Source organism: Salmo salar, chromosome ssa03 (assembly GCF_905237065.1).
Source record: "Salmo salar chromosome ssa03, Ssal_v3.1, whole genome shotgun sequence".
In the NCBI taxonomy this organism is placed as follows: Eukaryota; Metazoa; Chordata; class Actinopteri; order Salmoniformes; family Salmonidae; genus Salmo; species Salmo salar.
The window spans coordinates 7,938,134-7,952,057 of NC_059444.1; the positions used below are offsets into that span (position 1 = coordinate 7,938,134).

The following is a 13,924-nucleotide window of genomic DNA, read 5'->3' on the forward strand; positions in this document are numbered from 1 at the left end:
AACACCAGTAGGCCAGTGACTCAGCCCCTGTAAAAGGGTTAGAGGCAGAGAATCCCAGTGGAAAGAGGGGAACCGGCAAGGCAGAGACAGCAAGGGCGGTTCGTTGCTCCAGCCTTTCCGTTCACCTTCACACTCCTGGGCCAGACTATACTTAATCATAGGACCTACTGAAGAGATAAGTCTTCAGTAAAGACTTAAAGGTTGAGACTGAGTCTGCGTCTCTCACATTGGTAGGCAGACCATTCCATAAAAATGGAGCTCTATAGGAGAAAGCCCTACCTCTAGGGACAATTAGGAGGCCTGCGTCTTGTGACCGTAGCGTACGTGTAGGTATGTACGGCAGGACCAAATCGGAAAGATAGGTAGGAGCAAGCCCACGTAATGCTTTGTAGGTTAGCAGTAAAACCTTGAAATCAGCCCTTATCTATTTCTATGTTAGTTTTAGTATGTCTATTTCTATGTGGTGTTTATTGGGTTGACCTTCAATTGGAAGCAGCTGCTCCTCGTTGCTTTTAATTGAAGGTCCTATTTAAGATGGGTGTTTTTTCTATGGGATTTGTGGGTAGTTGTTTCCTGTTTAGTGTTTGTTGCACCTGACAGGACTGTTTCTCATCGATGTTTGTTAAGTGTTTACGGTTTCCTTCATTAAAGAAGATGAGTATTCACATTCCCACTGCATTTTGGTCCAATCCTTACAACAGCCGTGACATTCTCATTTACAACTGCGACCTGGCCAAGATAAAGCAAAGCAGTGCGACACAAACAACAACACAGAGTTTCACATGGAATAAACAAGCGTTCAGTTAATAACACAATAGAAAAAAGAAAGTATATATACATTGTGTGCAAATGGCATGAGGAGGTAAGGCAATAAATAATAGGCCATAGAGGCGAAGTAATTACAATTCAGCAAATTAACACTCGAGTGATGTGCAGATGATGATGTGCAAGTAGAAATACTGGTGTGCAAAAGGGCAGAAAAGTAAATAAAAACAATATGGGGATGAGGTAGGTAGATTGGATGGGCTATTTACAGATGGGCTATGTACAGCTGCAGCGATCGGTTAGCTGCTCAGATAGCTGATGTTTAAAGTTAGTGAGGGAAATATGTCTCCAGCTTCAGCGATTTTTGCAATTCGTTCCAGTCATTGGCAGCAGAGACTTGGAAGGAAAGGCGGCCAAAGTAGGTGTTGGACCTTACAGATAACTGTCATCTCCCGTTGTCTGGTGGAAAGCTGACGAAACCAGGTTTTCCTCTAGGATTTTGCAAGTGCTTAGCTCTATTTGTATCCAAAGAAACTCCCCAGTCCTTAACGATTACAAGCATACCCATAACATGATGCAGCCACCATTATGCTTGAAAATATTGAGAGCGGTACTCTGTAATGTGTTTTATTGGATTTGTCACAAACATAACACTTTGTATTCTGGAAAAAAAGTGAATAGCTTTTTTGCAGTATTACTTTAATGCCTTATTGCATGTTTTGGAATATTTGTACTCTGTACAGGCTTCTTTCTTTTCACTCTCATTTAGGTTAGTATTGTGGAGTAAGTACAATGTTGTTGATCCATCCTCTGTTTTCTCCTATCACAGCCATTAAAGTCACCATTGGCCTCATGATGAAATCCCTGAGCGATTTCCTTCCTCTCTGGCAACTGAGTTAGGAATTATGCCTGTATCTTTTTCATGAGTGGGTGTATTGATACACCATCCAAAGTGTAATTAATAACTTCACCATGGTCAAACAGATATTCAATGTCAGTTTTTATTAAATCATTAACCAATAGGTGACCTTGTTTGAAGGGCATTGGAAAACCTCACTGGTGTTTGTGGTTGAATCTGTGTTTGAAATTCCCTGCTCGACTGAGGGACCTTACAGATAATTGTATGTGTGGGGTACAGAGATGAGGTAGTCATTAAAAAATCATGTTAAACACTATTATTGCAAATGGAGACCATTGACAATGCTACTTATTATCTGACTTGTTAAGCAAATATTTTACTCCTGAACTTATTTACAGTAGGCTTTCCATAAGAAAGGGGTTGAATACTTATTGACTTAAGACATTTCAGATTTTAATTTTGAATGAATTTGTAAAAAAAATTTAAAATAAAAAAAATAACATCATTCCACTTTGACATTATGGGGTATTGTGTGTAGGCCATTTTAAATGCATACTGTAAAAAACAAAAAAAGGAAAAAAATCAAGGGGTGTGAATACTTTCTGAAGGCTCTGTATATACTTATAAACAGGAAATCAACCAAACCTCCATCGTTAACACAATGGAAAGATAACGTGCTTTATTATCTAAATGTTGTAAGTGCGTGGGCGACGGAGAGAATCAAAATGGTGCAGTGATTCGGGCGCAGGAGATGTGGGTGTGAGCAGGTGGGTCTGGGCAGGGGAGATGTTGTGGATGTTTGTGTGCTGTCGTTTACATGTGTAGGTTTTTGTACTGTAAAAAATATTAAGAAACCTTACAAAAATAACAACAAATCATTAAAATGATCAATTGTAACATGGTCACTGGTCTCCCTTTCTGGGGTCTTTCGAAGGCTCTGAGAGAAAAGCAACTTTTTTTTGTCCTCAAAATCGCAGCAATGGATCGGTTGAGTGCTTGTAATGTGTCTAATCAATACAGAAGCAGGCTAAAATTTAGAGCAGGGTGTTTATTTTCCGACCGCTGTGTATAAACAGGTCTATTAGCTCTCCCTTCCCTGCAGCGTTTACTGACCTGAACTCTTAACATTCTAATCTTTATTTTCAGTAGATTATACAACATTAACATTAACAGCCAAGAACAGATCAGGTAAAAAATAAATAATTAAAAGTACTTTTTATTTTTTTTCATTACATTTCCATCATTAAGGATAGACACATTTGGCAATACTTTATAGAAACAATTTTAAATACTATTTGAACCCTAGGTCTGACTCCCAGTCAGCTATAGGCCACAGAGCATATTGCACTTTCACAAAATGCTAATCTGTTGAACTTTAAGATCTTTACTTTAGGATTGTTCAAATAGGCCTGTTATTTTTTTTATTCTATGTGCTAGATGAATGATTTATGAACGAATCATATAGCTAGTTCACAGTGAGGACACTTCCATACAGATCTTCAATGAAGAGCCTTTGGACATTTTCTTTGGTATCATTGAGATAAGTATTAGCCCTTTATAGACAATAGTGTATTTCTTAATATATGCCTTGAGGTATCTACACAGGGGTACTTGGCACTTTCAAAGTCAATTGAGACTTACATTAGTGATTTACCTCAATAGTTAATGATTTAACTACAGCTTCATATAGGTGATGAGTCTAAGACTTGACCTCATTGACCACTTCTCCCAAGCCTTACCACTCCTCCCAGTGTGCAAAGCATTTGCCCATTTAGTAAGCCTGAAAGAACACATGAGGCTGCACGCAGAGGAGAATGCTTACGAGCCTCATGTGTTCTTTCAGGCTTACTAAATGGGCAAATGCTTTGCACACTGGGAGGAGTGGTAAGGCTTGGGAGAAGTGGTCAATGAGGTCAAGTCTTAGACTCATCACCTATATGAAGCTGTAGTTAAATCATTAACTATTGAGGTAAATCACTAATGTAAGTCATGCCATTACATTACACTCTTTTATTTTTTTGTGGATTTATATAACATTTACATGAATGTTAAAAGCCAACAAAAGATCCGGTCAATAAATGAATACCAGTCCCTTGTTTTTCCTTTTCCATCCTTGACGATCGAGACATTAGGCAACTCTTTTCATAACAACTCCTAAACCAAAATACTGCACTGTTACTCCAATAAAGGAATTAGATGGTATGATATTAACTCAATTGCATAATGATTAGGGAACCAACGGATGCAAGATGAAAATACACAGGCTGTATCTCACTTTGATATTGATTATTGTACTGCAATGTTGAGTGAGCTAGCATACAAGCATTTCACTGCACCTTTTACACTTGCTGTAAATGGTGTATGTGACAAATACAATTTAATTGTATATGAATAGTCTAAAATGGCTTCCTCTACTTGTCTACTTTTCTTCATTTACACTGGTGTAAAATAACTGTATTGGACTGGTCGTAAAGAACTGGATTGGATTTACGTAAATAACTAGATTGGATTTACTTAAAAAACTGGATGTGACTAGCTGTCGTAAAGAACTGGATTGGACTAGGCTGTCGTAAAGAACTAGATTGGACTAGCTGTCGTAAAGAACTGGATGTGACTAGCTGTCGTAAAGAACTAGATTGGACTAGCTGTCGTAAAGAACTAGATTGGACTAGCTGTCGTAAAGAACTAGATTGGACTAGCTGTCGTAAAGAACTAGATTGGACTAGCTGGCGTAAAGAACTGGATGTGACTAGCTGGCGTAAAGAACTGGATGTGACTAGCTGGCGTAAAGAACTGGATGTGACTAGCTGGCGTAAAGAACTGGATTGGACTAGCTGGCGTAAAGAACTTGATTGGATTTGCTGGCGAAATGAACTGGATTGGACTAGCTGTCGTAAAGAACTGGATTGGACTGGATAAATAATTGGATTGGACTAGCTGTCGTAAAGAACTGGATTGGACTAGATAAAGAACTGGATTGGATTAGGTAAAGAACTGGATTGGACTAACTAGCGTAAGGAACTGGATTGGACTAGATAAAGAACTGGATTGGATTAGGTAAAGAACTGGATTGGACTAGCTGGCGTAAAGAACTGGATTGGACTAGCTAGCGTTAGGAACTGAATTGGACCAGGTAAAGAACTGGATTGGACTACTAGAGAACTGGATTTGACTAGATAAAGAACTGGATTGGATTTGCTGTCGTGCAGAACTGGATTGGAGTATCTGGTGTAATGAACTGGATTGGATTAGCTGGTGTAAAGAACTGGATTGGAGTAGCTGGTGTAATGAACTGGATTGGAGTAGCTGGTGTAAAGAACTGGATTGGAATAGATAAAGAACTGGATTGGACTAGCTGGTATAAATAACTGGATTGGCCTAGATAAAGAACTGGATTGGATTAGGTAAAGAACTGGATTGGACTAGCTGTCGTAACGAACTGGATTGGACTAGGTAAAGAACTGGATTGGACTAGCTCTAGTATAGGCTTCTCAATGTTCTTTCACCAGTTTGTTACAGATCAAAACTCTAAACCACCAGATCAATGCAGATGAAGGAGAGGAGACGAGGAGAAAGCCACTATCGAGATGCACCCAAAGAACTGCACGATATCTGGAATGTGTTTTATCCTTATTTGCCAATTGATGGCAGTGTTGTGCAGCTTACATTCTAGACTGGGGAACCAATTCCAATGTGGGCCCCATTCAGGCATGAGATACACATGTGCACTTTTCTCACTGTGCATTATGACGACAGATTTAATCCTACGGCAATGTGGGCTCCAACAAGATATGCGATAGGGGTAGAGATCCATGGAAATGTGGTGGGGTCTGGTCTGGTGGTAGTGCTGCCGCCCCCCAGACCACACATTGCCCCACCACTCACTTTCTGTGCTACATCCCTCTGATCTATCTCCCCATCCACAACCCGTATTTATCAACAAAACTTTAACATAGCAAATTCCAGAATGTGAAAACCCTAGAATAAGTTGAGCGAACCTTTTCCCTGCATGTGAGAAAACACAATCTAGTGATTTAACCTGGAAGAGAATGACACCAGTTCTCATTACAATGCAATATATTGATTTATTTTATTTAACCTTTATTTAAACTAGGCAAGTCAGTATATTGGTTAATCAGTTTGGAGAACAAGTATTTTTTAACTCTATCTTCGTGGCACAAATGTGAAATCATTTGAATCTAGCAGCAACAGTTTGTAACCTACATAATTTAGACCGGACCAGTGAGTCTAGCAGCATCAGTCTGTAACCAGGAGTTGGGTAGGTTACTTTCTAAATGTAATCTGTTACAGTTACTAGTTACACTATATGGCCAAAAGTATTGTACCTGTCCAAAATTGTTATCAGTAACGTAACCTTTGGATTACCCAAACTCATTAATGTAATCTGATTACTTTTAGTTACTTTCCTCAAGAGGCATTAGAAGACAAAATGGATTCAAACACATTTGGTGAGTCGTCATAGTGGTCTTGTGGTCAAACTCACTCAGGTGGAACAAACTTATACTTGCATCTTTTTTTATGCTGAATTGAATGTCATTGAGAAAACAGAAAGGTATCATAATGTATTTTTTTCAAACATAATTTCTGAATTTAAAAGTAATCCAACTAAGTAATCATCTAGTTTTTCCAAAAGTATCTGTAATCCGATTTCAATATTTTTGCTGGTAACGTAACTTGTTACAGGTACAGTTTTTTAGGGGGGGGGTAATCAGATTACACATAACAGACTACTGTAATCAGTTACTCCCCAACCCTGTCTGTAACCTACATCATTTGGACAGGAACCAGTGAAAGTGTAGGTAAACAAGTGAGAACCATACAGACTCAAACAATATGTCCACCACTGTCGTTCATTCCAGAATATCAGTCTCGTAGGTCAGTAGTTGGTAGTACGTCAGATTAGGGAAAGACGTTTCTTGGTCTTCGGCGCTACCAGCCGTTGATGCTGTCTCAACGAGGTCCAGGGTCTCCTTAAACCCAGATTGGGTATCGTACCTGAAAAACAATGGAAAAATATGAAAATACTCCAATGACAAGGCATTGGAAAATGTAGTGTAAGAAAGTTGCAGGCATGTTGATGGCTGGTGAGACAAAGAAACAGAAAATAGTAAAGAAGACAAAATGGAAGAATAGACTTAAAAACAATATTACGTTTTTTTTTTCCTTCTTCATTCGTCCACTGTTGATACAGTCCCGAAATGTTTTGCATGTCAGCAGTCAAGTTTTCAAGATATTGGACTTTAAAGAAGCAAAGTGTCACTGGCCACATAATCATGATAATGACAAATGCAGTGCAATCTGCCTTTCATTAAAGGGGAAGTTCACCTTAAATGTAGACATTTCTTTCCGACTTTGGATGAACCCACCACAGCCTGACTGTTGTAAAGTTATTTCAACCGTTTTTTAAATTTTTTTTAATTTTTTTTTTTAGAAATGTCCAGCATCCCAAGGCTAGAATATTTGAAGCAAAACAATGTTAATGGAAACGCATAGACCCCGCTATCGGTGTACTCATAAGCATGGGGAAAGACATGTGGAGCGAGGGAAAAGGATCTGTTATCTTGAAAGTGGATGCTCTTTCCCCATGCTTTTGAATGTACCGCTACCTGAGTCCATCCATTTCTATTAGCATTGCTACATGCTCTGAAAATGCTAACCAGGAAATGCTGGACGTTATTAGCTAAATAATGACCCAGTGAGCTGAAGACGTTAAAAACCAAAAAGATTACCTTTTCAACCAAAAATGTGTATTTTCAAAGTCTTTTGCTCATAGGGCAACTGTCTAAACGAATTGAGTCAAAAAAAAGAGGGACACTTTATTTTGAGTGAACTAACTCTTTAAAAAGAACATAATATATGCATCATAATTTTCTAAACCACAACCAAGACTGTATGTCATAACAATGGATAGTAGCATGAGATACAAGATACAATAAACATGACTGTCCACTAGGGAAATTTTCAGCGTGATTTACACACACAGTATGAAATAAAATTAGTAAGTTGAATGATGAAGGAAAGGATGATAAACTCACCCAAAACCTGCAGACTCTGTACATGTGGACACTGACAGGGCTCTGTGTCTATCCTGTGGTGCACTGTAGTCATAGAAAATGGTCTCTGTGTTAGCCAGACAAAATCCATTGCACCTCATGATATCTGTAAAGCAAAATATGCATAATATGTTTGAAAATATTCTGATAATGTACAATACTGGGGTCATGTTCAGTAGGGTACACCGCAGCGAAGCGCTTTGCAACAAACAAAACTAAAATCTTTGTTGTAGCATTTCCTGTGGCACCTCCTTCGTTTCGAAAGGTTCTCTTCTGTTTTGTGCCTACTGAACAAGACCCAGGTGTTGTCACAGTAATGTTTTTGCAGATGGGTGCACGAGTCACTCAGACCCGTGCCAATGCCCCTCGCTCCGGGGGTTAGCCCATCCAAGTGCTCGGGGGGCTGCTTCTTCATCGGAGAATCACGCAAACCCAGTTTCCTTCACTCCCTTAAGCATGCTAGCCAATAGCACGGTCGGTTCAGAATAACCAAGTGACTTAATGCTAAATGAGAGCTACAAAAAAAACTTGACCGTGGGGACGCAAGAATAGCTAGTAATAGCTAGCTCGCCTTGGCGAGTTAGCCAACCTGGCTAGCACGCTATGCAGCGCTAGTTTAGCTAGCCCGATCTCGAAAGATCATGTAGGACCAGATCACGGAGGTGGGACCGGACCCCTCATCAACAAGTCTGGCAAGAGAGGCAAGCAGACGACAGAGTGCACAGAAGCCAGGTTGGGCGCAGGCAGCCACCACATACCCCACGCAGACAAGACATTTTCTCCGACCACTTAATCCCTCTCCGTATCCTGCTCTTCAGGTCCCAGATGAGGTACCTGCATCCAGGATAGGAAAGTAGCCATCGGTAATTCCAAGCTTCCTCAAGAATGCTGCACGTCTTTCCACAGAGTTTGTACGCAGTACGTGCGAGTGTCACCTCAGCGTGTTCCAAACCAAGACCTTTCAGAAAAATGTTATAACTGTATGACCTGGGAACCTGATTTCAACCCCGAACCTGGCTTAGCCATAACCGTTTCAGTTGTTTTCTTAGCCATTTTACACATTGCACCAGCAAATTGAAGAATAACTAATTGTTTGTGATTAGGTACAAGTACAACCTTCCGCACACAATGTCCAGGGGGTGAGTACGCTCTACCACTATGGTAGAGTTTAGTTTGGCGCAACATAAGAAAGTCTCATTTTCCAGTTGTTTGTTTTCAGTAGCGTGTATCGTTCCCATTCACACCTAGGTGAATAATGGAATAATTGAAGAATATTAATAGAATATATTAACAGAATACCTGTGCAAGGCGGGGCTTCCAGATAGACATGGATTTCATTGGCCTTGTCAAGCTTGACTGTAGATCTTTCAACTGAAGTCGCAAGAGTGCAACTCCCCATAGTATGTTGTCAATTAAACTACACTGAACAAAAATATAAAATGCAAGATGTAAAGTGTTGGTCCCGTGTTTCATGAGCAAAAAAAAATAAAAGTCCCCAGAAATGTTCCATATGCAGAAAAAGCTTGTTTCTCTCAAATTTTGGGCACAAATTTGTTTACATCCTTGTTAAGTGAGCATTTTTCCTTTGCCAAGACAATCCATCCACCTGACAGGTGTCACATATCAAGAAGCTGATTAAACAGCATGATCATTACACAGGTGCACCTTGTACTGGGGACAATAAAAGGCCACTTTTAAAATGTACTGTTTTTCACACAACACAATGCCACGTCTCACGTTTTGACTGAGCGTGCAATTGGAATTCTGACTGCAGGAATGTCCACCAGAGCTGTTGCCGGATAATTTAATGTTCATTTCTCTACCATAAGCCTTCTCCAACGTTGTTTTAGAGAATTTGGCAGTACATCCAACCGGCTTCACAACCGCAGACTACGTGTTACCACGCCAGCTCAGGACCTCCACATCCGACTTCTTCACCAGCGGGATCGTCTAAGGAGGGGTGCTGAGAAGTATTTCTGTCTGTAATAAAGCCTATTTGTGGTTAAAAACTCATTCTGATTGGCTGGGCCTGGCTGCCAAGTGGGTGGGCCTATGCCCTCCAAGGCACACCTATGACTGCAACCCTGCCCAGTCATGTGAAATCCATAGATTATGGCCTAATGCATTTCTTTTAATTGACTGATTTCCTTTTTTGAACTTTAACTCAGTAAAATCTTTGAAATTGTTGCATGTTGCATTTATATTTTTGCTCAGTGCACTTGATGTTGCTTTAATTGGGCAGCACATTCGTTTGCCCTCCAGAAACTGGAATGTGGACTGGGAAATTAGCTAAACAATAAATCAGACACTTGTTTACAGTGAAACATGTTCATTAAATAAATTGCTAGATACATTCAGACCTGATATTGTTACTGGACTCTGGTAGTATGGCTCCATATTGTTGATGTTGTTTTCTCTTATCATCAGGTCCAGCGGAGATTGCTCAAAGAACGTAAGCACTGCTTCTGACCGTGAATACTGTGGACGAAAAGGTTGAAGATGAGAGTGGAACACAACAACCTTGGGTGAATCTCAAAAGTATTTTCCTCGATTGCTTGTTTCCTCTCTCCTCGCCACCTTCTCTAAGGAAAGGAGGAAAGTGTTGGAAGAAAATAACCCAGGAGAAAATCTCCAATGCTCTCCTCGCTTCTCTCTGAAGTTTTGAGGAGGTCGAGGAGAAAGGATGTAAGGAATCACCCCGACTTCACCCTGTCTAGGGGAAACATTTTCAGGGAATACAGCCCAAGTACATTGGGTGACCCTTTCAAGGCTCAGAAATAAATGACTTCATAAGCAATATTATTCAACATCAGAAGGGATAAGTATAAGATACAGTACCAGTCAAAATTGTGGACACACCTACTCATTCTTTATTTTTACTATTTTCTACATTGTAGAATAATGGTGAAGACATCAAAACTATGAAATAACACATACAGAATCATGTAGTAACCAAAACAGTGTTAAATAAATCAAAATATATATTGAGATTTGAGATTCTTCAAAGTAGCCACCCTTTGCCTTGATAACAGCTTTGCACACTCTTGGCATTCTCTCAACCAGCTTCACCTGGAATGCTTTTCCAACAATCTTGAAGGAGACACATAAATTGTCATTTTGAGTCGACACTGTATTATTTAATACCACGTCAACTAGTGGCCTGTTGAAATACCCAGATTGTTATTATGAAGAGACATAACCTGTTATGGCTAGGGGGCAGTATTTTCACGGCCGGATAAAAAAACGTACCCGATTTAATCTGATTATTACTCCTGCCCAGAAACTAGAATATGCATATAATTATTAGCTTTGGATAGAAAACACTCCAAAGTTCCTAAAACTGTTTGAATGGTGTCTGTGAGTATAACAGAACTCATTTGGCAGGCCAAAACCTGAGAAGATTCCATGCAGGAAGTGCCCTGTCTAACAATTTCTTGCCCTTCTTGATTATCTCCGTCCAATACAGGGGATCTCTGCTGTTACGTGACACTTCCTACGGCTCCCATGGGCTCTCAGAAGGCGGCAAAAAGCTGAATCGTGGCTTTGCAGGCTCTGGCTGAAAAAAAGTAGCGCGTTTGGATAGTGGCTGCTCACAGTACTGTGAGACTCAGGAGCGTGCCCGAGTCGACCCCATGCTTTATTTTCTTTCGTCTTTTTACCTAAACGCAGATTCCCGGTCGGAATATTATCGCTTTTTTACGAGAAAAATGGCATAAAAATTTATTTTAAACAGCGGTTGACATGCTTCGAAGTACGGTAATGGAATATTTCGAATTCTTTTGTCACGAAATGCGCCATGCTCATGACCCTTATTTACACTTCGGATAGTGTCTTGAACGCACGAACAAAACGCCGCTATTTGGATATAACAATGGATTATTTTGAACCAAACCAACATTTGTTATTGAAGTAGCAGTCCTGGGAGTGCATTCTGACGAAGAACACCAAAGGTAATCAAACTTTTCTAATAGTAAATCGGAGTTTGGTCAGGGCTAAACTTGGTGGGTGTCTAAATAGCTAGCCGTGATGGCTGGGCTATCTACTCAGAATATTGCAAAATGTGCTTTCACCGAAAAGCTATTTTAAAATCGGACACCTCGATTGCACAAAGGAGTTCTGTATCTATAATTCTTAAAATAATTGTTATGTTTTTTGTGAACGTTTATCGTGAGTAATTTAGTAAATTCACCGGAGGTTTGCGGGGGTATGCTAGTTCTGAACGTCACATGCTAATGTAAAAAGCTGTTTTTTGATATAAATATGAACTTGATTGAACAAAACATGCATGTATTGTATAACATAATGTCCTAGGTGTGTCATCTGATGAAGATCATCAAAGGTTAGTGCTGCATTTAGCTGTGGTTTAGTTTTTTGTGACATTATATGCTAGCTTGAAAAATGGGTGTCTGATTATTTCTGGCTGGGTACTCTACTGACATAATGTAATGTTTTGCTTTCGCTGTAAAGCCTTTTTGAAATCGGACAGTGTGGTTAGATAAAGGAGAGTCTTGTCTTTAAAATGCTGTAAAATAGTCATATGTTTGAAAAATTGAAGTTTTTGTATTTTTGAGGAATTTGTAATTCGCGCCACGCCTATCATTGGATATTGGAGCAGGTGTTCCGCTAGCGGAACGTCTAGATGTAAGAGGATAACTGTATATTGATATGCATTTCTAGATGTAAATAACTATAGGCCACTCTACCTTAATTGGCAAGGTGAAGACCCTCCTGAGTAGTTTTTCCACCTCCTGCAATCGAATCTCAATATCATTGGCCTCTGCAGCATCTCTTATTCGCACAAGTCCTGGTGGAGAAAAACATAGACAGGAACTATTTCAGTACAAGTCATATTTTAAAGTATATCAGAATATAAATACAGTCAAGTTATTTTAAATACCGTATTTATACTGTAGACTATATGTTTACAATTGGTATAGGCTTTCAATTATGCATTTTTAATGTCTTTGCAAGATTTTGTCCATGTAAGAACGACATGTCATCTTGATGTTTTTATATAAACGAGGTTTGTACACTTTCACATGAAGGTCAATGTAGGCTGTACAATGTAGGCTGTACTTTGAATTATTATTGTGGGCCTGTACATTTTAGGCTTATCTCCACATGAAATTATCTATTCAACTTTTCATCCACATAGGTCATAGAATAATGTAGTTCTGATTCTGTGAGTTGTTTATCATGGGTCATGTATTTATAACGGGCTACCTACCATCTAGGAGCGCTGACCGTGTAGGAGTTGCTATATCCTCTGGGAAAGCATCCATGAGTCTCTTTAGAAGGCTTCCAAGATCGCGGTCCGTTCTGTGCAAATAGAGAACGCTCCTGTCCGACAATTCGGTCCGGACTTCAATGAATTCTTCCTCTCCGCGGTGACTGATGATTCGCTGTGTGCCAACAACCCAACAGTTTTGTACAAACATGTTCATGAGCGAAGTTCCCTCAAAAGCAACAGTTGCCATTTTCACTGCTTTATTCCCATTCGATGACAGGCTATAATTGTTAGTTTGACTTCGGGGCGCCTAAATATCTGCAATTTGATTCCTTTCCCCAATCTTCATCATGCATAGGCTAACGGTCGGGGAAAGTTAATTTTTTTCTCAAACGTTTTCAGAAATATTAAGTGCCGTTTCGATTAACCTAAATGGCTTGTATGATGTCCAATTGGATCAAAATTCCACAAGTATCATACCCGCTGATGGAAGTGATTTGAAGGAGAAGGTTGCCAGGTTGGAAGTTTGCTGATTAATTATGCTCCGCTCTCGCACACCACTTGATGCTATGCAGCCGGAGATGCCCAAACCCCAAATCACACTAACGACGCAATATAGCATGATACCAAACCATCTGCAACAGCAAGTTTTGCAAACCTAGAAAACTATTTAGAGCTAAGAAAGCCAGTGATTTCAAATAAATGTTGATGTACTGGCAATTCAATTCCTGCCATTTAGTTGATGGTCCTTTCAGGCTAGTGGATGCTAGCGGAACTGGTGCTGTGTTTATTTTTAACAAAGGTGGGATAATCCAATCGGGGGATTGAGAGGTGGGATTTGCTTCACAGCACGGTGCTATGCTATGCTATGTCAATTGAGGCACAGGTTAGTCTTGTAGGCTAGGGTTGTTAACCAAGGTATGGTCAGTACACAGCACATCCAACCTGGGTTATTTTTTTTTTTATATATTTAACTATAACATTTTTATTTACAATGAC

The 13,924-nt window shown here is 39.7% G+C and overlaps 1 protein-coding gene across 3 annotated transcripts; it reads right to left on the reverse strand.

The window, feature by feature from the left end:
* Positions 1–5,689: 5,689 nt before the first annotated feature.
* Positions 5,690–13,719, reverse strand: LOC106597346 (PX domain-containing protein 1). Of its 3 annotated transcripts, none has more exons than XM_014188554.2 (5): positions 12,926–13,719; positions 12,402–12,502; positions 10,059–10,176; positions 7,681–7,743; positions 5,690–6,640 (listed from the first exon to the last, which is right to left on the reverse strand). In XM_014188554.2, the coding sequence occupies exons 1-5, from the start codon at positions 13,173–13,175 to the stop codon at positions 6,540–6,542; spliced, it is 633 nt and encodes a 210-aa protein (XP_014044029.1). In that variant the 5' UTR covers positions 13,176–13,719; the 3' UTR covers positions 5,690–6,539. The 3 variants fall into 3 exon arrangements, with proteins under 3 accessions (XP_014044029.1, XP_014044023.1, XP_014044034.1); XM_014188548.2 differs by having other exon boundaries at positions 7,681–7,804; positions 12,926–13,718; XM_014188559.2 differs by lacking the exon at positions 5,690–6,640 and adding an exon at positions 6,650–6,883 and having other exon boundaries at positions 7,681–7,804.
* Positions 13,720–13,924: the final 205 nt, after the last annotated feature.